Source organism: Suncus etruscus, chromosome 2 (genome assembly GCF_024139225.1).
Source record: "Suncus etruscus isolate mSunEtr1 chromosome 2, mSunEtr1.pri.cur, whole genome shotgun sequence".
Lineage (NCBI taxonomy): Eukaryota > Metazoa > Chordata > Mammalia > Eulipotyphla > Soricidae > Suncus > Suncus etruscus.
Window position 1 is genome coordinate 37,606,104 of NC_064849.1, and position 24,023 is coordinate 37,630,126.

The 24,023-nt window shown below is 35.1% G+C and overlaps 1 protein-coding gene across 2 annotated transcripts in view; it reads left to right on the forward strand.

The window, feature by feature from the left end:
• DDHD1 (DDHD domain containing 1) overlaps nucleotides 1–24,023 on the forward strand; it is an 86,520-nt gene that overhangs the window by 24,421 nt on the left and 38,076 nt on the right. Inside the window, exons 2-5 of one of the 2 annotated variants that reach the window (XM_049767032.1) lie at nucleotides 4,815–4,988; nucleotides 5,521–5,541; nucleotides 19,305–19,433; nucleotides 20,391–20,538. In XM_049767032.1, the coding sequence (XP_049622989.1) occupies nucleotides 4,815–4,988; nucleotides 5,521–5,541; nucleotides 19,305–19,433; nucleotides 20,391–20,538 (472 nt within the window). The remainder of the gene's footprint in view (nucleotides 1–4,814; nucleotides 4,989–5,520; nucleotides 5,542–19,304; nucleotides 19,434–20,390; nucleotides 20,539–24,023) is intronic. The other variant, XM_049767037.1, reaches the window with a different exon arrangement.

Below are 24,023 nucleotides of genomic sequence, written 5' to 3' on the forward strand. Positions count from 1 at the left end.
CCCTAAAACATACTCTTGAACTAAGAATTCTTGACTAGAAAATGCTCAGGAATAAAGACAAATCCAATGTCATACTTAGCTATAAAAGAAATACAGAAAATGTGAAGCAGATATTTCAAAATAATTTTTTTCCCTAAGCATAGTAGTGAAAAGCACTTACTTTATTACCTTGAATCTACAACTCACTTTTTCAACAAAGCAGAACTTACCATACTGGAAGTCCACACATCTGTGTTCAAAAGATGGATTGGATTGTGTTTTAGAGAGGCAGCAGGGCCTTGGTCGTGCTAGAAGCAGAGATGGCTTAGCCTTACTTAGCACAACCATGGCACCAGCAAAAGGGGAAAGGACAGAGATTGCAAAGAAGTAAGCACTTGAATCACAAAGTACTAGCGGTGATATGCCACACAGGCTTGAACACTAATTATAGGCTGGAACACAAATGTGGAGAGTGGCAGAAAGAAGAAAAAATGCAAACACAACTACAACTCTCCTCCCTTGTCTCCCCTTTACCAGTATGAGTACCTCCAGAAAGTATTGATAGGCAAGACTCAGATCCAGAACCCAAAGAAGGGTACACACAAAAGACCTCCCTCTCAACCCATCATAGTAGAAGCTACCACCCTCTCCTGATGTAACAAGCAGAGGAGCTGTGCCCACTTACAACCTTGTCTGGGTTTTCAGCTGATTGAAACATCAAAAAAATTGAATCCATAGTGCCACCTGCTGGCTGAATAAAAAAGGGGGCATTTAATTATTATCGAATTACAGATAAAGCAAAAAAAGCATGATAAAAAGTTGAAAAAACGTTAGACTCACTCAAAGGAATATAACATTAAGGAGCATGAAACTCCATGCTTAAACTTGGCATTGCAAAGATAATGACAAGAAAATTAACTCTGCAGAAGAGTGTGTGCTTTGCATGTTTAAGGCCATGAATTCATTCCAGAGAGAACAAGGAAGGACTAAAAGACATAGAAGATTGTGATCTTACAGAGAATTGAAAACAAAGTAAAAAATACAACTCAGATATATATAGATAGATAGATAGATAGATAGATAGATAGATAGATAGATAGATAGATAGATAGAAGAAAATTTAGGAAGACAATTGAGCTCTCAGAGATAAAGAATAAAGAGACCAGAGCAATAATACAGTGGATAGATAGGGCATTTGCCTTGCACGCAGTTGACCTGGGTTTGATATCTAGTATCTCATATGACTCCCTTAGCAATGCCAGGAGTAATTTGAAATAGAATTTTTTTTAAAAAAAATTCATAATTGTGCCTTATAAATCTAAGTACCTAGCAACCAATTTAACAAAAAAAGTGAAAGACTTATACAAAGAAAACTAAATCACTACTAAAAGGAATAAAAGAAGACACAGGTAATAGAGACACTTTTACCATTCATGGATTGGGAGGATTAATATTGTCAAATTGACAAATCTTGCCTAGAACACTGTATAGCTTTGATGCAGTTTTTAGCTTTTTCTTTCTTTTTTTTTCTTTCTTTCTTTTTTTTTTTAATCTTTTGAATTACACACAATGGTACTCAAGGTTTACATTGGCTTTTCACTCAAGAATTACTCCTGGTTTTGTTCAGGAGACTAGGGGTTCTGGCAATTGAATATGGGTCAACTGCATGCAAGGCAAAGTCCATACCCACTGTACTATCATTTGAAACTTCAATTAAGTTATTAAAAATATGACACTTATTTAAAAAACACTAACTAAATATGGTTGAGTTTTATGTGGAGTAGTAAAACTTCTAGAATAACCAAAGCAGTCCTGGAAAAATGATGGGAAAATTCTCTTTCCCTTACTTAAGTAATCAAAGCAGGGTGGTTCTGGAATAAAAACAGACTCTCAGAACAGCAGCTCAGAGTTCAGTCAATACATATCCTCAGTTATGGGTAGTTAATATTTAATGAAGGAATAAGAAGTATGTAATGGATCAAGGAAAGCCTCTTTAACAAATGCTTTTGGGAAACTTGGTCAGTCACATGCAAAGAATTAATAATAATTACCTTTTCTAAGACCATGCACAAAAGTCAAATCAAAATGGGTTAAAGACCTTGATATAAAAACTGAATGCATAAATTGTATTGAGAAAATCAAATTAGACTGTAGCAAACTAAGAAGCTTCTGCACCAAAGCAAAACAACCAGATTTTTTTTAAATAAGCATCCTACAGACATTTATACTCATGTTCATTGCAGAACTATTTACAGTAACCAAAATATGGAAACTACCCTGTAGTCTATGAACAGGTGACTGTTCATACATACATACATGCATACATCCAAATGGAATTTTACTTGATTATAGAAAAAGACTTAATCATGTCATTTACTGTATGTGAATGAATCTGGAGAGTGAAGTTAGAAAGAAAGAAAGGAAGGAAGGAAGGAAGGAAGGAAGGAAGGAAGGAAGGAAGGAAGGAAGGAAGGAAGGAAGGAAGGAAGGAGAGAGAAAGAGAAAGAAAGAAGAAAGGAAGGAAAGAAAGAAAGAAGAAAGAGAGAGAAAGAAAAAGAAAGAAGGAAGGAAGAAGGAAAGGAAGGAAAGGAAGAAAGAAAAAGAAGAAAGGAAGGAAGGAAGGAAGGAAGGAAGAAAGAAAGAAAGAAAGAAAGAAAGAAAGAAAGAAAGAAAGAAAGAAAGAAAGAAAGAAAGAAAGAAAGAAAGAAAAGAAAGAGGAGGAGAGAAAGAGAGAGAGAAAGAAAGAAAGAAAAGAAAGAAAGAAAGAAAGAAAGAAAGAAAGAAAGAAAGAAAGAAAGAAAGAAAGAAAGAAAGAAAGAAAGAAAGAAAGAAAGAAAGAAAGAAAAAGGAAGGAAGGAAAGAAAAAGAAAGAAGAAAGGAAGGAAGGAAGGAAGGAAGGAAGGAAAGAAGGAGGGAGGGAGGGAGGAAAGAAAGAAAGAAAGAAAGAGAGAGTGAGAGAGAGAAAGAAAAAAAGAGAGAGGAAGGAAGGAAGGAAGGAAGGAAGGAAGGAAGGAAGGAAGGAAGGAAGGAAGGAAGGAAGGAAGGAAGAGAAAAGAAAGAATAGCGAAAGAAAGAAAGAGTTAGGAAAGTTAAGACAAAAGATGAGTGGTACCAAAATGTGATGTTTTGAAAAGATGAAGACTATTAGCTAGACTCAAAATGAAAAAGAAGCTACAATAGATATCAAAGAAACATGATTATAAGAGATTAATATATACTTATATATACTATATATATGTACAGATGAACAATTAGAAGAATCAAATTCTTAGAATTGTATAACCACCACAATTAAACCCAAAAGAGACCATAAACAGACCAATCATGAGTTAAAAAATTAAATAGTAATAATTAAAAAAATCTTTCTAAGCCCAGGATTCAAACAGATTTACTAATGAATTCTACCAAACTTTGTCTTTTTTCACTCCCCCCTTATTCATGCAAAAATTCATAACAAAAGACCATAAAGCATACATCTTGACCCATTGAGAAATTCCATAGGTGGCTCACAACAATGCAAATAAATTAATGTGATAAGTCACAACTAAAGGATAGAAATTGTAAGTATCTCAATAATTGCAGACTATATTTAACAAGATTCAATAAAAAATATAATAGTACATTAAATAGGGTACTTGCCTTGCATACAACCAACTTGTACCCCATTTGGTCCCTCAAGCCCTGCCAGGCGTGATCCCTGAGCTTAGAGCCAGAAGTAAACCCCCGAGTACCACCAGGTGTGGCCCCCAAAGAAACAAAAATAATACCAAAGTTTGAAATACTCCCATCCCGTACACTTTCTTTATACCATTGTAATTTACAAAGTTATTCATAGTTGGGTTTTAGACTTACGATGTTTCAGGACCAGTACCACCACCAGTGTCAATCTCTCTTCACCAATATTCTCAAAGTCTATTCATGCTGCCACTTGCCATCATACCAGGCCCATTTTTAAATCAGGTTGTTAAAGTTTGGATCTCATGATTTCATTGCTCTTGATGCTGGCTTGGGTATTTAATTGTGCAATTTTTTTTTAAATTTTTATTGTGGCCAAAGTGAATTACAAATCTTACACAGTGATATTTAAAGTACACCGTGACAATAAATGAGGGCCTTTCCACCAGTGTTGTCCTCTCTTCATCCCTGTTCCCAAGCATATATCCCTTATCTCCCTCCTTTACCCCCCAGAATTCTAGTGTAACTAAAAGCATATATGTTAACACCAATGTAAACCTTTTATTTATTTATTTATTTTGCAGTTCCAGATATTTTTACTAGTGATTTCTTAATGGTTTAGAATCAAAGGAGCACTGTAAAAAAAAAGTGTTAGAGTGGCAATTTATCATTTGCATGGGCCCACCAAAGTATGGGGGTCATAGAAAGGAAAAACTTTGGCCTAAGTACAAGGAGACCCTACCCCTGAAGTTTTCTGACATAAGACCATTTCTAGGCTCCAGGCAAACTAGTTTGTCCAATCCAGGTCTTATCTGTAGTGCCCATACATCCCATACATTTTCTAAGATATTGTATCACCAGAGTCTTGCATGGAACTTATTTTAATGCCTTCACTACTAATTTTGGTTACCCAGGCCTTTCATTAAATAGGGAACTGCCCAATCTAACTCTCCAATGCCAATTACTTATGCTAAATATTTGAAACAAGTGAAATGAGTATTATTTAAGTCTGTTATCTTTTAAATCTGAAAATCTGAAGTTTTAAACTTAACATGATATATCTGAGTGTTTTTGCCACATCTGAAATATAAAAGCAGTTATTATGTTTCTTTCTATAAGATTAGAGCCTAACTTTATAATTCTGTGGTATCTCTTTTCAGAGTCTGATAAAATACCAGTAATGCGGGGACAGTGGTTTATTGATGGTACTTGGCAACCTCTTGAAGAAGAAGAGAGTAACTTAATTGAACAAGAACATCTCAACCGTTTTAGAGGTCAACAGATGCAAGAAAATTTTGATATTGAAGTGCCAAAATCCATAGATGGAAAAGATGGTAAGATCAGTTAACATATTTCATATGTTCTATAAACCAATTTGTTAATGTCAAGTTTAGAGTCGTTTCTAAGTTTCATACTGTAAAATGAATGTTGTAATTTAAGATTTGTATTTTAAACATTTAATTATTTTATAATTTAAAATTTCTATGACTTCCTAAATTGTTTAATTTAATATAATGGTATATTCAATGTTCAGGTAACAGAGAATATTAAATTTAGTAAATCTTTGTGTCATATTAAAGAGCAGTTTTGTTTTAATGTTTAATATTTAATTTTAATGTTGCTTCTTTTCTGAAGTTTAAAAATGTTTAATTACATTTGTGTAATTAGCTGTCTAATAAGGTTCATAATCTTATCAACATTTTATTGAAGACAATCTATATATTTGTTATTTAGATATGTTGAGAGTAACTAGAAATATTTATTCAAGAGTCATAAATACCTTGTTTCAGTATGTTTATATAATCTTGAGAAAATTCTAAATGTGTGATAATGTTAAAAATACTTCTATTGTTCCATTTACTGCAGGCAGTGGGATCAACTATTCTGGTGAGTATAACAGTATAGATAGTTTAGAATTCATAGATTCCTTTAGTTTTTTTTTCTAAAATCATCTCTTCATCCATGCTTGCTTTTTTACTGGGGAGAGGCTTAGGTCATACCCAGTGGTGCTCAAGTATCATTCCTGGGGTGGGGCTGACTATATGGGGTTCCAGGGATTGAACACAGGCCACATATTATTAGGCAAATCTCCTATCTGCTCTGCTAACCCCCTGAACCTCATCCGTGCTTGTTTTTATGTGGGGAGGTTTCTTGACAGGACCTAATGAATCTAGAAAATTAAAATAAAATTAAGCAATTTTCCCCTTATAAAACTTATTTAAGAGGCGCTGGCGAGGTGGCGTTAGAGGTAAGGTGTCTGCCTTGCAAACGCTAGCCAAGGAAGGACTGCAGTTCAATCCCCCAGCGTCCCATATGGTCCCCCCAAGCCAGGGACAATTTCTGAGATCTTAGCCAGGAATAATCCCTGAGCATCAAATGGGTGTGGCCCCAAAAAAAAACAAAAACAAAAACAAACAAACAAAAAACTTCTATAAAGAACCATATATTTGTGCTAATCAATGTAATTTTAAAAAAATTATGTAGTCGAAAATTTATATAATGATTACTGGCAAAACAAAGTTTTAAATTGGCTTTGTAAAATGTTCTTACTAGTAGCATCTCAAATATATTTTATCTCCTATTTTAGTTTTTTTGTTTGGGCCACAATCTGGCACTGCTTGGAGGCTACTCTGGGTTTGGTGCACAGATATTTTTTGTTTGTTTTGTTTTTTGGGCCACACCCAGTGACACTCAGGGGTTACTCTTGGCTATGAACTCAGACATCACTCCTGGCTTGGGGACCATATGGGATGCCGGGGAATCAAACCACTGTCCATCCTAGGTCAGTCTTGTGCAAGACAAACGCCCTACCATTACACCACCACTCCGGCTCCTGGTGCACAGATATATTTTACAACAGTGTTTGGGGGACCATGTGGTACTTTGGATCAAAGTCAGGACTCACTGCAGTCCATTGAGTATCTCTCCTGCCCCTTTCTTTAGTTTCTTTAGTTTCTCTCTGAATGTGCAGTGTGACTAAAGTTTTTATGTTTGTCATGTGCAAAATAAAAACTATATGATTTAGCTTATACCAAATTAAATGACTATAAGTCTAATCAATTTATTAATAGTTCCTATATGCCAAATACCATACTCTAGAAATGTCTCATTTTCCTAGGGTCAAGTATATTCTAATCTCAACAAAATGTAAGCTTCTTAAAAATTAGAATGTTTAAAGCAGTTCAAAGCCAGGAGGGTAGAGTGGTTAGAAGGCATGTCAAGCATGTGCCCAGTCCGGTTTGATTGTTAGAACATGGCTGCCCAAGTTTCTTCAGCTGTATGTAGCCCTGGAGGCCCTTGAGCAGTGCTCAGAAGACCCCTTGATATCACTGTGGCTAGGAATTTCCAAAGCTCCAATAAAGTGACCCTATCAGAGGTGGGTCCAATTATAGATAATGATTGAAGTATCTGGTACATCTGGTTTCCAAATCCTGCCTGAGCAACACCAACCATATATAGTCAGACCCTAGAACTGAGCCACGAGCTTCAAGTTAGCTGGAAATCATCAGGAGTGGGACCTAGATGCCTGAATATTTTGGGAGGCCCCTACCTTCAGCAAAAAAGTAACTGTCCAGATAAAAACAAAGCTGACAGATTGCCATAGGAATCTTTGTCTGAAAATGGCGATTTTTTTGTTGTTGTTTTTGTTTCTTGGGCCACACTGGTGGTGATAAGGGGTTACTCCTGGCTCTATGCTCAGAAATCACTCCTGGCAGGCTCAGGAGACTATGTGGGATGCTGGGAATTGAACCCAGGTTCATCCTGGGTCAGCTCCATGCCAGGTAGATGCCCTACTGCTGTGCTGTATCTCCGGCCCCATAAAATAGCAAATGTTTTGTATTTGTTATCTTTTAATGAATATTTTATAAACTTACCACCACTACCAAAGTAATCACAAGAGCCTACTGCTTAGTATTTGAAGGACTGAATTTACTAGTCATAAAATTATTTCATTACAATTAAGAAGGCTATGTTCTATATTTATTCCTTCCTGTTCCCATGTCTTGCCTCAGAAAAAAACATTTCACCTTATTACACTCAGTTTAACTTCAGATTCCTTACTATTAATGCATGAAGAAAAAAAATAAACCCTGGCTTGAAGGAGCAAAATGATGTATATGAAAATGTTAAGTTCTGTCTTCATCTCTAGATCCCATATAATTGGAAGAATTTTATCTACAGTTTTTACTTCTGCTTCTTACCTATATTGGCTCTAGCAGGGTACTTTAGTTTTTTCAAAGTACCTTATTTTATGGGTCCATTTAAATGCCTAAGACAGAGAGAGCTAGGAATGTAGTTCAATATATGCCTGAGATCTGGGTTCAGTCTGACAGAATTGTAAAGTAAAATACAATAAAAATAAATGAATATGCCTCCCACTTATCTATGGACTTTAAGAAAAATGAAAGACATTTTTAACAGTATCTCAAAGACAAGAGAGATGAGGGCTGGTAGGTGCAGCTCATGACATGAAGCTCATCACATAGAGTGCAGTTGGAGAGATGACTACACTGAAAACTATCATAACAATGTGAATGAATGAGGGAAGTAGAAAGCCTGTCTCGAGTACAGGTGTGGGGGGGGTGGGGAGGAGGGAGATCTGGGAAATTGGTGGTGGGAATGTTGCACTGGTGAAGGGGGGTGTTCTTTACATGACTGTAATCAAACAACTATAATCATGTTTGTAATCACGGTGTTTAAATAAAGATAATTATAAAATATTATTTAAAAAAATAAAATAAATGAATAATACAAGTATGTTTATTTTTAGTAGACATTTTAGCATCACTTCATATTTGTTAATTTTAAAATATTAATCTTAGTATATAATATTTCTGATAGCTTTCAGGATATATGTATTGAATGGTAAATTCTAATTAGTAATGACATAAAATTGTTTTTAAAAATACTTGGATTTTGGGGGCCAGAGCCTCAGACAGACTATGGCTCGATCCACTGGCATCCCATATGGTCCCCCAAGCCCGGAGCGATTTCTGAGCTCATAGCCAGGAGTAACCCCTGAGCATCAATGGGTGTGGCCCCCCCCAAAAATACTTGGATTTTTTTTTTTTTTTTTTTGGTTTTTGGGCCACACCCTCTGACGCTCAGGGGTTACTCCTGGCTATGCGCTCAGAAGTTGCTCCTGGCTTCTTGGGGGACCATATGGGACGCCGGGGGAATCGAACCGCGGTCCGTCCTAGGCTAGCGCAGGCAAGGCAGGCACCTTACCTCCAGCGCCACCGCCCGGCCCCAAAATACTTGGATTTTTAAAAATAATTTAATTTTGGGGGGACAAACAAGTGATGCTCAGGTGTTACTCAAGGCTCTCTACTTAGTAATTACTACTCGACATGCTCAGGGCTGCTGGAGTTTGAACTTGAGTAGGCAATGTGCAAGGCAAGTGCGCTACTCAGAGTATTGCTCTGGCCCCCAAAACATTGCGTTTTAATCTTTCAAAATGATAATTCTTTGAGATTTATTAGAAAATATGTTGTAAAAATATACTGTGGTAATAGGGAAAGCATTGGGCTGTTTTATTATTTAACAAAGATTATGGATTCAGTTCAGTGTATTTACTTTTGGGGGATCTTTTGGGTTACTTTTTTATGCTTTGGGGTTATATAGGTTATACAAATTATATCAAGCCTTCAAAAAGTAATTGTGTAAATACTTAAGCCTAGTACTAGATTAGTTTTTAACTTAAAAATTACCTATCCATGCTCAGTAATTAGAAAAAAATTAAAAAGCAAATGGACTGAATTAGTCATTGGTCACAAAGTTACAATCATGAGAAAACATCAAACTCAGATTGAGGAACAAAGTACAAAATAACTGCACAATATAATTCAGAATTATCACAATAGTAAGTAACAAGAAGGCAAGTGATAAGGGAAGAATCCTTTTATTTGGTGTAAGTACTAAATCTCTGTAACATTATATTCTTACAGTTTTGTCAGTATTTCAGTAAAGTTGAACATTTGTTTTAAACAGGATTATTTATAAAAAATGTGAATAAATATTTTTTAGCTAATGGTAGTGTACTATGGTTAGTTTCATAGTTTTGATGATTATGTTCATGTTAGGGGAAGCTGAGTGAGTAATAAATATATGGTAGATTTTTTGTGCTATTTTTGCAACTTTTCTACAGATCAATGTGATTCCATAAGAAAATTTGTTTTATAAAGTCCTTGGGATCAGGTATATAACTCTACCCATGGGTATAGGCCTGATATCTCCCAGGTATCACCAGGAGTGGCCTCATTCCCCAGTAGCACCCGTTTGAAAACATGAAAGAGCATTATTTTTAAAGGCTATTAGAGTAACTAAAAAGTGAAAATATTTATTTACCCAAGAGAAATGAAGAAATAAGAAAACAAATGTGGATGATCAAAGAGAAAAAGAAATACCATAAAAAATAAACCCATATTAATAACTACTATAGATACAATGAACTAACAATTTGGCTTGAAAGGCAGAGATTGACATTTAAGAGTACAAGACTACATATATTTCTTTTAAAAAAATTAAAGATATAATTAAACTTGTCTTAGTAAACCTTCTTTGGTGATGAAAAAGGGAGCCTCATTCTCTATTGCTGGGACTAACCTCTAAGAAAATATGGTATATCTAAAAGCTTATGAAAGAACTTCCATATGACCAGCTGTACCACCTCTACACATCTATCCATAGACAGAAAAACATGAATTTGAAAAGGTAGATGCTCACTTGTGTACATTGAAGCACTTAAATACAATAGTTAGGATATGAAATTCTCAAATGTTTAACACATCCACAACTCATCCACAGATGAGTGGATAAAGAAGTTGTGGTATATATACATGGGATATTATGCTGTCAAAAAAATAAAAAAACTAATTGGTGGTTATCATGCTGAGAGAAATAAGCCAGAGGCAGAGGACAAACACAGGGCAATTTCATTCATTTGTAGTATACAGAGAAACTAGTCAAGTGTATGTCCAATATTAATTGTTATAAAAAGTTGTCATTAGTATAAAATATATCAACTATTGGTAATAAATTGTGAACACTGGATTACATATGAGAGAAAAGTAGGTGTTAGGTTATGAGGGAAGGAATAATAAGGCAGACTAGAAACACAAGTGCAGAGGTTGAGGACATGTTGGTGGTAGTAAATGTATGCACCAGAACCATAATTGCAATCAGCCAATTGTGGAATGGGAAGGAAGGAAGAAAATGGGATACGAAGTGATGTGAGGGCTGGAGCGGTGGCACTAGAGGTAAGGCATCTGCCTTGCAAGAGCTAGCCTAGGACAGACCACGGTTCAATCCCCTGGTGTCTGATATGATCCCCCCAACCCAGGAGCTATTTCTGAGCACATAGCCAGGAGTAACCCCTGAGTGTCAACTGGTATGTGCTCTCCCCCCCCCCCAAAAAAAAAGAAGTGATGCAGGAACAGGAATGGATGCGGAACATGGGGCTTCGGTGAGGGTGATGTGCAGTATTTTTCTACATCATTTACTACTGTGACCCTATTACCTGAACAGGGAAAAAGAAATGAGTGAGAATTTTTTTATAAGACTGACTCTATGCTGTTTGCAAGAGTCACTGTGGGCAGTTTAATCACAGATAGGATGGATTTTTTTTTTCATTTTGCTCAAGTTAACTTTGTGTTCCCAGAATTTGGTTGTTTAACAAGTTGGTGTATAGATTTGATGTGTAAAATTTGCTATTACTGACTTCCCAAAATTCCTATTACTATTACTAAATGGGATTCAAGTGGAATACAGTGTTTCAGAAGTAGAAAATAAGGGGTGGGGGGAAGGGTTCTCACCTTTTAAACCAGATTTCTTTTCTTCTCTCATAACTAGGAGGATTCTCACCTAACTCTTTTAACTTTTACAAACATATATGATTTACTTTCTCTTATATCTTAAGAGAGCCATCTTATGATAGCTGGTTATATATGCCAGGTTTCAGTGCCTCCTTTCTCTGAAGTAGAGGTTGTTGTATAACTTTTCAGCTTTTCATTTTGCTTGTAGTTTTTGTTTGGGGACCATGAAATGCTAGTGATCAAATCCAGGATTCTCATAGGCACTTGATCCCTTTGTACTTTATTCCCTTGAGCCATGTAGGTTTCACTTTTTTGTTATTTTAATATTCCTGGGGATCAAATCCAGGTCCTTGAATATGCAAGACAAAGGCAGACACTCTTCATCTCCAATACAAGTTGTGCTATTAAAGGAGTTTGTAAGTCATCAGCCACCCTCTTCTTAGATATTCATTTGCTTCCAGCAGTATATAATGAAGAAAATAGCTTAAGGGATCCATTTCTAAGAAAATTTACTGGAAGTATATTTTAGTATTCTATATCTTTAGTTACAGACAAGACTAATATTATCATTAACCATTAGCATTTAATAAGGATTTTCAGTTGTATTGATCTAATGCATACATTTGCCAATATAAAATTGTAACTAAAGCCTTATTTTTATATAAAATAAGAAATTAGATTTTCTGGCACTTCATTTACATTTAGTGAATAATCTCTGAATTGGCAATAAATCCTTTCATCTCTGTAATACTTATAATAGTATCTCTTCTTATGTGCTTTAGGTTGAAAAAGTTTTCTATATTATAGGATTCTGTGACAAAACAAATTACTTTCAAGTCAAAATAAGAATTTAATTGTTTAGGAATTTTCTTTTTGGTTTGTATGGGGACTATATGAGACACTGGGAATCAAACTTTGGTAGGACACATGCAAGGCAAATGCCCTTCCCTCTGTGCTATCGTTCCAGCCCCCCCACCCCCAAAAGAACAATTTTTAATTTTTTAAAGATTTTTAAAATAGATGTTTCTCTAATTTTTAGTATATTAGAATATTTCCTTTTTGATCCTTAAATTATATTATTACTTTAGAAAGAAAAACAATTTTGTGATTGTGACTACCTTTCTAAGAGGATTTGCACAGGTTAATCTATTCCATTCTTTTAATAAATATGGAATTTATTACTTTAAATTTTAATAATGGATTTATAAAATCTAAAATCTATATTTTTAATTTGTATCAAAAATTATGATCTAATTTGTTGACTTTCATATTTTAATTTAGAGTTTAGAATTAATTTAGAAAAAAAAGTTTTAAACAACGTTATTACATACATGATTGTGTTTGGGTTTCAGTCATGTAAAGAACACCACCCATCACCAGTGCAACATTCCCATCACCGATTTCCCAAATCTCCCTCCTCCCCACCCAACCCCCGCCTGTACTCTAGACAGGCTCTCTATTTACCTCGTACATTCTCATTATTAGGATAGTTCAAAACGTAGTTATTTCTCTAACTAAACTCATCCCTGTTTGTGGTGAGCTTCATGAGGTGAGCTGTAACTTCCAGCTCTTTTCTCTTTTGTGTCTGAAAGTTATTATTGCAAGAATGTCCTTCATTTTCTTAAAACCCATAGATGAGTGAGTGAGACCATTCTACGTCTTTCTCTCTCTCTGATTTATTTCACTCAGCATAATAGATTCCGTGTACATCCATGTATAGGAAAATTTCATGACTTCATCTCTTCTGACGGCTGCATAATATTCCATTGTGTATATGTATCATGGTTTCTTTAGCCATTCATCTGTTGAAGGGTATCTTGACCATTTCCAGAGTCTTGCTATGGTAAATAGTACTGCAATGAATATAGGTGTAAGGAAGGGATTTTTGTATTGTATTTTTGTGTTCCTAGGGTATATTCCTAGGAGTGGTATAGTTTGGTCGTATGGGAGTTGGTTATTCAGTATGAGGCTGTTTAACTTCCAGGTGTTAAAGTTTTTCTTCTGTGTCCCTTTGGAATTCACAAATAATTTCAGAGCCTTGTGGTCAGCGAAGGTAGCCTGCAATATTTCTATCCTCTTGATATTATGGAGGTATGTTTTATGTGCCAGCATGTAGTCTATCCTGGAGAATGTCCCATGTACATTGGAGAATAATGTGTATCCAGGTTTCTGGGGGTGGAGTGTCCTATATATATCCACTAGGCCTCTTTCTTCCATTTCTCTCCTCAGGTCTAGTATATTCTTGTTGGGTTTCAGTCTGGTTGACCTATCCAATGTTGACAAAGCCACAATTATTGTGTTGTTATTGATATTATTTTTCAGATTTGTCAACAATTGTATTAAATATTTTGCTGGCCCCTCATTCGGTGCATATATGTTTAGGAGAGTAATTTCTTCCTGCTTTACATACCCTTTGATTAATATAAAATGTCCATCTTTGTCCCTTACAACCTTTCTGAGTATAAAGTTTGCATTATCTGATATTAGTATGGCCACTCCAGCATTTTTATGGGTGTTGTTTGCTTGGATAATTTTTCTCCAGCCTTTTATTTTGAGTCTATGTTTGTTCTGACTATTCAGGTGCATTTCTTGTAGGCAGCAGAAGGTTGGATTGAGTTTTTTGATCCATTTAGCCACTCTGTGTCTCTTGACTGGTGCATTTAGTTCATTGATGTTGAGAGAAAGAATTGTCCTGGGATTTAATGCCATCTTTATATCGAAATTTGGTGTGTCTTTTGGTTAGTCTTGTCTTAAATTAGGTCTTTCAGTTTTTCTCTTAAGACTGGTTTTGAGTCTATAAAGTTTCTGAGCTGTTTTTGTCTGTGAAACCATGTATTCTTCTGTCAAACCAGAAAGTAAGTTTTGCTGGGTATAGTATTCTAGGTGAAGCATTCATTTCATTCAGTCTTGTCACAATATCCCACCACTGCTTTCTGGCCTTGAGTGTTTCTGGTGACAGGTCTGCTGTAAATCTCAAGGATGCTCCCTTGAATGTAATTTCCCTTTTTGATCTTGCTGTTTTTAGAATTCTATCTCTATCTGTGGGGATTCATCATTGTGACTAGAATGTGTCTTGGGGTATTTTTTTCTGGGGTCTCTTTTGGTTGGTACTCTTCGAGCATGCAGGATTTGATCACATATATTCTTTAGCTCTGGAAGTTTCTCTTTAATGATGTTCTTGACCGTTAATTCTTCCTGGGTCTCTGGGACTCCAATGATTCTTAAGTTGTTTCTGTTGAGCTTATCATAGACTTCTATTTTCATCTGTTCCCATTCTTTGACTAATTTTTCCATTGTCTGTTCATTTGCTTTAAGTTTTTTTTTCAATCTCTCCCGCTCTATGGAATTGTTATTTATCTCATCTTCCACAGCACCAATTCTATTTTCAGCTTCTGTTACCCTGTCCCAGAGCTTATCCATTTTGTCATTCACTTCGTTTACTGAGTTTTTCAGGCCTATTAGTTGACATGTTATTTCAGTTTGGAGTTTTATGATTTCTGTCTTCATATTTTCTTGGTTCTTGTTAGTGTTTTGTTCAACACGATCCATGGTTTCTTTGAGTTCTTTGAGCATCTTCCATATTGCTTGTCCAAAGTCCTTATCTGAGAGGTTGATTAGTTGGTTGGTCATTATCTGGTCATCAGATTTGTCATTTTCATTCTCTATGTCTGATGCTGGCCTGCATTGTTTCCCCATTGTCACACTTGTATTGTGGGTTTTTCTATGTGTTGTGGTGGTATTCATTGGCTAAATGATGTACTCAGCCACACTCCTCTGGCTCCACCCTTTCTGGGTGGGTCAGCTTGCCTCCAAGGGAGGGGAGTCCTCCATGGATGAAGCCTCTCACAGGATCAAATCTTAGGGCTGAGCATGCAGCAGAGAAGACAGTCTAGAGATAAATGCTGGGCTTCAGTGATCCAGCACAGTTCTTAGTGTGATTTTTTTCTTCTTGTTGCGATGGTGTTCTTCCTTAGAAAGAGCGCATGGCCACGTAGCGAAGCGGAGCAGCCGTGCTCCTCTGGAGCCTCTTTTCAGCCCACTCCCAAGAGTTTCACGTGACAGGACAGGAGTGAGACACACACAGGCAGCACTCACAATTTTTCACTGTCAGGCCCCACTGGGCAGGTGTAGTTTCATAGATTTTCCCAGCCTGACGTCACAAGTAGGGGACCTGGCTTCTGCAAAGTGCTGCTTATAGCCGTGGTTATGAAGCAGTTCCGTGGCATTCCTGCCCTAGAATGAGCTTCAGGGAGAGCGAGTTTTCTGGAGCCTCTTTTCGGCCCACTCCCAAGAGTTTCACACGACAGGACAGGAGATAGACACACATAGGCAGCACTCACAATTTTTCACAGTTGGGCCCCACTGGGCAGGTGTCTAATTTAGAAATTTCTACTTAAAGATGCTTTTTGCAAGTGATAAATCTATTTCTCATGAAAATTCTATTGTAATTTCTAATCTTCTGTGACATTGAAACTTTTAATAATCCTGATATTGTAACTCATCATTTAATCCTATTCCAATTATTTTTAGCAGTCTAGTAAAATATACAAGTAGTTTCTAAGTGCTTTATAAATATATATATTACCTTTTGCACAAACCTTTTAATATGTTTTATTTGTCTAAATACAACATTGGTTACAATTGTAGTACTATGTAACATAAAGTAATGTATTCATATTTGAGCGATATGATATTTAGCCTTTGAATTCACCTTAAGGTCTAAGGGAGTGAGGATAAACATAAAATGATTAGAATATACATTTGAAGTAAAAGATTCTGTGGTTCATCTATTGAATTGTTAATTTATGTTTTAAGTTCAAATGGATTTTTGAATACTTTCTTGTTTTAAACTTAAAGAAATTTATTAATATGTAATAGCAAACTTTGAGAAAGTGATGATTTTAAGGTTATATTTACTGATTTGTCACGTATCAGTGTTGTCTTATTATTTTGCATTGTATGTTCCATATCAAGCATACGGGTTTTTTTTTTTACTAATAACCTTTCAGTTAGTGTATCACTAGTAAGTACTATCTGTTGAAAGTAAGGTTTTTCATTGGAAGTTGTACTTTTTAAAGTCTTTTACAATGTGGGGGCTGGAGCGATAGGATGTTTGCCTTGCACGTGGCTGATCCAAGACGGACCTTGGTTCTATCCCCGGCCCCATATGATCCCTTGAGCCAGGGTGATTTCTGAGCACATAGCCAGGAGTTACCCCTAAACATCACAGAGTGTGGCCCCAAAAAAGGAAAATAAAAAAAGTCTTTTACAATATGAACAGAGTTGTAAAGAGAATTGTTTGGTTTTTGTGAAGGCTCTATACTTCAGTGACAGAAAGTGTCTTGTAGATTTATATTGTATACACTAATGTTTTCCAGAAAGCATTACAAGCTTAAAATGTTATTAATGATACTTTGTGCACATTAAATTGTTGATGACTTTGTCTTAGCTATACATTTAGTGAGAGTGAATACTAAATTCACTAAATTTATAAATCTCTTACATATATAAAAATGCCATTTTTTTCTCTACAGACTTTAAAAGTAATAACAGTTGTTTTTAACTCATAAACTTCATTTGCCCTTTTCTTTCAGTAAAAGACTGATAAACATTAAGTAAAATTTGATAAACATTATTATTTTACTAGCTTTTTATTAGAAAATTTAAATAAATAATTTAGAATAATGTTTGTCAAATACAACTCAGTTTTTGAGTTAATTCAACAAAAAGGCATCTCTCATTTAAATTTACTTTGAAGCTCAGTGTTTTTGCTTTCTTAGTTGTCCACCACCTCCCTCCTTTCTCCCTCCCTTCTCTGTTCAAATGGAGAGGATATAAGGAGAGTACCGATGCGGCAGGTCTTAAACGAAAGCGTTCCCAAGGTACAGTAAATGTAGCTTTATTTCTCCCTGTAGTTCTATTCCTGGCTTACAGCATTAGTTTTGTTTAGAGCTGTTAGTTGTAATTAAAGTATAGATACTACTAGTTTGTTTTTTTATAAATACATCCATTTTGCTGTGCTTAGTGTTATTTAGTTTCAAGTGGTAGAAATATTTGTGACGTGTGTAGTCTAATGATGTTTTTACATTGAGATATATTACTTTCACACAAGATATGGATCATTGAAAGGGAGTAAAATTTTGTAAACTTAAGTTTGTTAAGAAATGTTAAGAATGTTAAGAAACATTCGATTTTGAAGCTTATTGAAATAGTTACTTGGATTAGACATAAAAGTAGAAAACTTAAGCAATTGTTAAACTGTTTCAAGAGGCTTTTTAATTTTAAAATAGTTCTTTTATTTTCAAAGCTGAGTTTGTACATTGTTTTATTTGGGGCTAAAGATATGTTATTTGCTTTTGGTATTGTTTTCAGGTAAGTAAAATGTAAACTAGATTTTCATAATTTGTGAAATTATGTTTCTAGCGTAATTAAGAAATATTGTTCCAGAAAGGATTGGTTTTTAAGGTTATTTTTATCTTCAAATCAGGAAAAGTGGAGTAGAGATCTTTAGTACAGGGTTTTAAAGTGCTTGCATGTGCCCTAGCCCAGTTCGATCCCTGATGCCACCAGAGTAATAATTGAGCCAGAAGTAAGCCTTGAGCACTGCTGGGTATGAACTCAATAATAAAGAAGAGTTAGACTCTTCTAATAACTCACTTTATGGCAAATTAATTTTTGTGCCACTATGTCTATATATAATGTGAGAGTTAATATTTTGCTTTGAAAGGATTTCAAAACAATAAATGAAACAGTGATTTGAAGTCTCTCTATTTTAAAGATCTCTTATCTTTATGGCCAAAGATATGGGGGAAATTCCTTCAAAAATAGTAATTATTAAATTATGAGTAAGTGAAAGAAAAATCAGACATGTTTTTTAGTCTGTTTCACAAACTTTAATTAATTTAAGATTTATGTGTCAATGTTTAGCAAATATAAAACAATCAAGGTATAGAACCTATTTCACAAAGCTATGTTCCTATAGTTTTAATTTTTAAGATTCATTTTTCTCCAAGCATAACTTAGTTATTAAATGTTATACTCATACAGATTTAAAAGCATAAATTTTCTTCTTTGACTTTTTATCAAAATATCATTCAACTTTAGATTTATATTATGGTGAGCATTTCCAGTGATAGTTATATTTTTCAGTCATTCCAAAAATACTTTTCCTATTCTAATAAATTAGCATTCACTTTCCAACTTAAAAGTTCTTTTTCCCTCTCTGGGTCTTGCTTTGTCTGGCATTGAAATTGAAATTTTCACAGATCCAAAAATAAAACTAGTTGAAGAAATGGAACTTAACTTATACTTCAAAGCTATTGAAGACTTAGAAAGTTATTTATCCTTTAGATATAAGGAATATTCATGTCACCTGGGAAATCAGATTTTTTTTTTTTTTTTTTTTGGTTTTTGGGTCACACCCGGCAGTGCTCAGGGGTTACTCCTGGCTGTCTGCTCAGAAATAGCTCCTGGCAGGCACGGGGGACCATATGGGACACTGGGATTCGAACCAACCACCTTTGGTCCTGGATCGGCTGCTTGCAAGGCAAACGCCACTATGCTATCTCTCCGGGCCCGGGAAATTAGATTTTTAATAATAAAAACTTATTCACTATATATAGATTAAGAGTAGAGACAGTAAATATTCTAACAAGTTGCCATTCCCTGTAGCAATGGTTAATCATAAAATAATCTGCATTATTTCATATCACTATTCATTGTTATTGAACTAACATTTGAGTTATTAGAAATATTAACTGAAAAATCTGTTAATTTTTACAAAAAATGAAGTTTTCCTTGTAGACTTTCAAATTAGTCTTACCTTTTTTGCAACAGCTATTCATAGTTTCAAGTTGAGTCGAAACCATGTGGACTGGCATAGTGTGGATGAAGTCTATCTTTATAGTGATGCAACAACATCTAAAATTGCGAGAACAGTTACTCAGAAGCTGGGATTTTCTAAAGGTAATTGATATTACTATAGTTTATCAAAATTCTGAATTAGTCTCATTCATAGTAGACTTTAAATTCCACTTTTAGTGTACCTTAAATATGCATTAAGTTTTAATAACAGTTATGTTGTGCTGTTAAGTGAATTTTTCTATGGTGACTAACTTTACATATATATTTTGAATGATGTAACAAATGTAATATCTTTTATGCTTCTAAAAGTACAAAACTAGTGCATATACAAGGCAGTAATGTGAAACTAAAGCAAAGCAACTGAAACATAGTGTCAAGGAAGAAGACTTAGTGATATGGAAGTCCTTGATGATTTAAACAGATCTAAGTGGGCAAAGACCAAATTGATTGACTAGGTTAAAGGTTAAATACAAAGTGAGAAATGGAAGCAATGAGAAAAAATAACTCTAAAGAAGTCTGACTAAAAGAAAAGGCTCAGAGAATAGAACTGAAGGATGATATCAGAACATTATAAATTTTTTGAAGTATTTTAAATCTGATACAATTTAACTTTCTTTTAGTTTTAATTTATTTTTAGCAGACACTATTATAGAAAAATAAATGTCTTTATATATTGAATTTGTTTCGTGAATTACATGGTATCTCTAACCCATTTTGCTATTTGAATGGATATCTTTATAAAAAACTATATACTAAGTTTTTGAGCATATTTTACAAAAATTTTTCAGTGTGCCTTAATTTTTCAGCTGTCAATGAATTGTGAGTTTTAATAGATGAGTTTTAATTTTACAGTTAATTATTTTCTTTTTACTTTGGTTACTAACTTTAGTGTTATTTCTAGTTCAGCACTTTATGTAGGAGTGAAACAATATATATTTCACTCTACAAATTTTATCTCACCCCAAAGCAAAGAATTCCCTTAGTTCATTTTCTTCACTATAGTATAAAATCATGTTTTCTAAAATAAATAGTAAACTTATAATCCTGATATTTTTATAGCATCAAGCAGTGGGACCAGACTTCATAGAGGTTATGTAGAAGAAGCCACATTAGAAGACAAGCCTTCTCAGACAACGCACATTGTATTTGTCGTTCATGGCATTGGGCAGAAAATGGACCAAGGAAGAATTATCAAAAATACAGCAATGTGAGTTCTTTGATGAATACATTCTTTATTTAACTATAGAATCCAAACTTTGTATAGGCTTTTTCACTTTTTTTATTTTTTTTTTATTTTGTGTGTGTGTGTGTGTGTGTGTGTTTGTGGTTTTTTTGGATCATATCCGGCAGTGCTCAGGGGTTACTCCTGGCTCCATGCTCAGAAATTGCTCCTGGCAGGCACAGGGGACCACATGGGACGCCGGGATTTGAACCGATGACCTTCTGCATGAAAGGCAAACTCCTTACCTCCATGCTCTCTCTCTCTCTGGCCCCCACTTTTTTGATTTTTATCATTCTGCCACATATTTATTACCTAAACTCTTAAGTTATAGGGAAATGACCTTGGCCAGAATTTGAGCAATTGTGAATAGGTTTTAATAATGACATTTGACTTTTTTAAAATATCAGAGAGAAGGAATAAGAAAGAGCCCTTTTAATTTCATGCCTTAATTTACATTAAACAAAAGTTGAAAAAAGTTCTAGTTTTATGTTTGTATCTTACTCTCTGAACTGTAGAAATTGGGAATACAACGAAGTTGTCTAATCCTGTAAAAGCTAATTGTTTAAATTGCCACTTAGCAACTTAACTTGTCCATTTAATTGCTACCAAAGGAAACTGAAGTCTAAATTTTACACAAAGAACATTGAGTTTGGTACCAGTATTACTAAAATGGGTTATTTGCCTTAGTGATTTATTTTTATTCAACTTCGTTTTATTTTTATTTATTTATTTATTTATTTTGGTTTTTGGGTCACACCCAGCAGTGCTCAGCGGTTACTCCTCGCTCTACACTCAGAAAACACTCCTGGCAGGCTCGGGACCATATGGGATGCCGGGATTCAAACCACCATGCTTCTGCATGCAAGGCAAATGTCTTACCTCCATGCTATCTCTCTGGCCCTTATTTAAAAACACTTTAACTGTTGGGGAAGGGGGGAGACATTGGTATTATTTTTATGGTTCCAGTGTTTTAAGATTTAAAGAAATGTTTAGAATTAAGGTTCCACTGCATATTTGGCTCTGAACTAGCAGCCAGTATAAAGAAAATTTGCTCAGATTTAAAATATGAAAACAAGTCAGTTGGTAAGAATAAATAGTAAACTCAGGGTCCTAATTTTTCCACAGCCTAACACAATGGGGATATAGAGTTTTATCTAGTTCTAAAACCTGAAATTTTTCTATGATGATCCTAATAAAACAATGTAATTGTTTATGCCCTCAGCAACATTTCTTTAGTCAGAAAAGTGTGAATATTGTTTTGTTTTACAGTGTTGTAACCCTTTTTTAGTGCCAGCTGAAACCTTAAAGTACAATTTAATTTAAAAAAATTTAAAAATCTCTAGTTGGGCCCTACCCATCACATGATCCTGAGAAACTTAGAAAGGCAGTGGCATTGTGATCCTCTTTGTGATTCAGAAATACCATTTCTGCTCCCAGAAAAGCACCCTGAAAGGAGCATAACTGGCAGTTCCACTTTACTTTATTGTCACACATTTATTCCACAATACATTAACAAACACCTCAGATCTACAGTGGTTATAATAGGAAAACAACGTAGAACCCCACTACACTTAATGAACAAAAATGGTAGTTTTGAAGATCCAACCAGTTATCAACCAGCCATGTAATCTTTCTGATAAAGACTTTAAAAAGGAAATGCTGAGGATGTTCAAGGAACTCAAAGGAAACCAAACTCTGGGGAAAAAAAAAATGGGGTTGGGAAGGTGGCGCTAGAGGTAAGGTGTCTGCCTTGCAAGCGCTAGAGTAGGACAGACCGTGGTTCGATCTCTCGGCGTCCCATATAGTCCCCCCAAACCAGGAGCGATTTCTGAGCACATAGCCAGGAGTTGTCAAACGGGTGTGACCCAAAAAAACAAAAAAAGAACAAAAAAGGAAACCAAACTCTGAACATGTTTGTAATCATGGTGCTTAAATAAATTATTATTATTTCTACAGAAATATGGTACAAAGCTCCATGACAATAATCTCTGTCAATGTCGTGGGTGGGATTCTTTTCCAATGGGCATGGGATATGCTCGGTATCATTAATAGGCAAAACATATCTCTATAATATCAAAAGGATAGAAATTGTATCATATATCTGCTTAGACCACTGCTTCCTGAATATAGACGTGAATTACAAACAAAAACAAAGAAATAACTTTAACACCTGGAAATGAAATAGCTCACTACTGAAAAGTTAGAGGTCAGAGAGGAAATCAAAAGATTCCTAGAAACAGATGAGAGTGAGGACACACACTGTCAGAATATGTGAACATCCAAATTAAATTTCTGTTAAGAGAAATATTAATAGTTCTGATATCATTCATTGGGAAGGAAGAAAGAGCCCACATAAATAACTTGACTGTACAGCCAAAGAAATTGGAAAATGACCCACCATATAAGCCAAAAACAGTAAAGAAGAAGGAAATGATAAAACTTAGAGCAGAAATTGGAGCCAATTGGAGTGATTTCTGAGCCAAGAGCCAGGAGTAAACCCCCCCCCCTTTTTTTTTTTTTTTTGTGGTTTTTGGGTCACACCCGGCAGTGCTCAGGGGTTATTCCTGGCTCCAGGCTCAGAAATTGCTCCTGGCAGGCACAGGGGACCATATGGGGCGCCGGGATTCAAACCGATGACCTCCTGCATGAAAGGCAAACGCCTTACCTCCATACTATCTCTCCGGCCCCCAGGAGTAACCCCTGAGCACAGCCGGATATGGCCCTAAAAAGAAAAAAAAAAACAAAAAAAAAATACTTAGAGCAGACACTAATGAACTGGAAATTCAAAAACAGTCCAAAAGATCAGTGAAACTAATAGCTGCTTCTGTGAAAAAATAAAATTGATAAGATTCACAAAGACAAAAAAAAAAGAAAAAACCAGAACCCTAATAAACCAAATCAGAAATGAGAGGAGGGACATTACAATAGATATTACAGAAATTCAAAGGATAATCCAAGATAACTTTGAGAATCTCTGTGCCACAAAATGAGAGAACCTAGAAGAAATGGAAAATTCTTTGGCTGCTTTAACCTTCCAAGGTTGAATCACAATGATTTGGAATACCTGAACAGACCTATCACTATCGAGGAATTTGAAATGGTAACCAAAAGTCTTTCCAAAAACAAAAACCCAGGTTCAAATGGATTTACTCATGAATAATTTCTAATCTTTTTTTGTTTTTGTTTCTTTTTATTGTGACCAATGGGAATTACAAGTCTTCAACAATTATATTTAAGGTACATAGTAATAGTGAATTAGGGCCATTCCCACCACCAGTGTTGACCTTCCTCAACCACTGTTCCCAGCATACATCCCATACCTCCCCCCTTTGCACCCTGGACTGCTGGTATAACAGGTTCTTTTTGTATATAACTTGTTGGTTGTAGATTGGGTATCTTGATTCTGTTGTCATTGACTTTGGGTTTGGTATTTAGGTCTGATCATTTTTTATTTCCACTCAATGTTCATG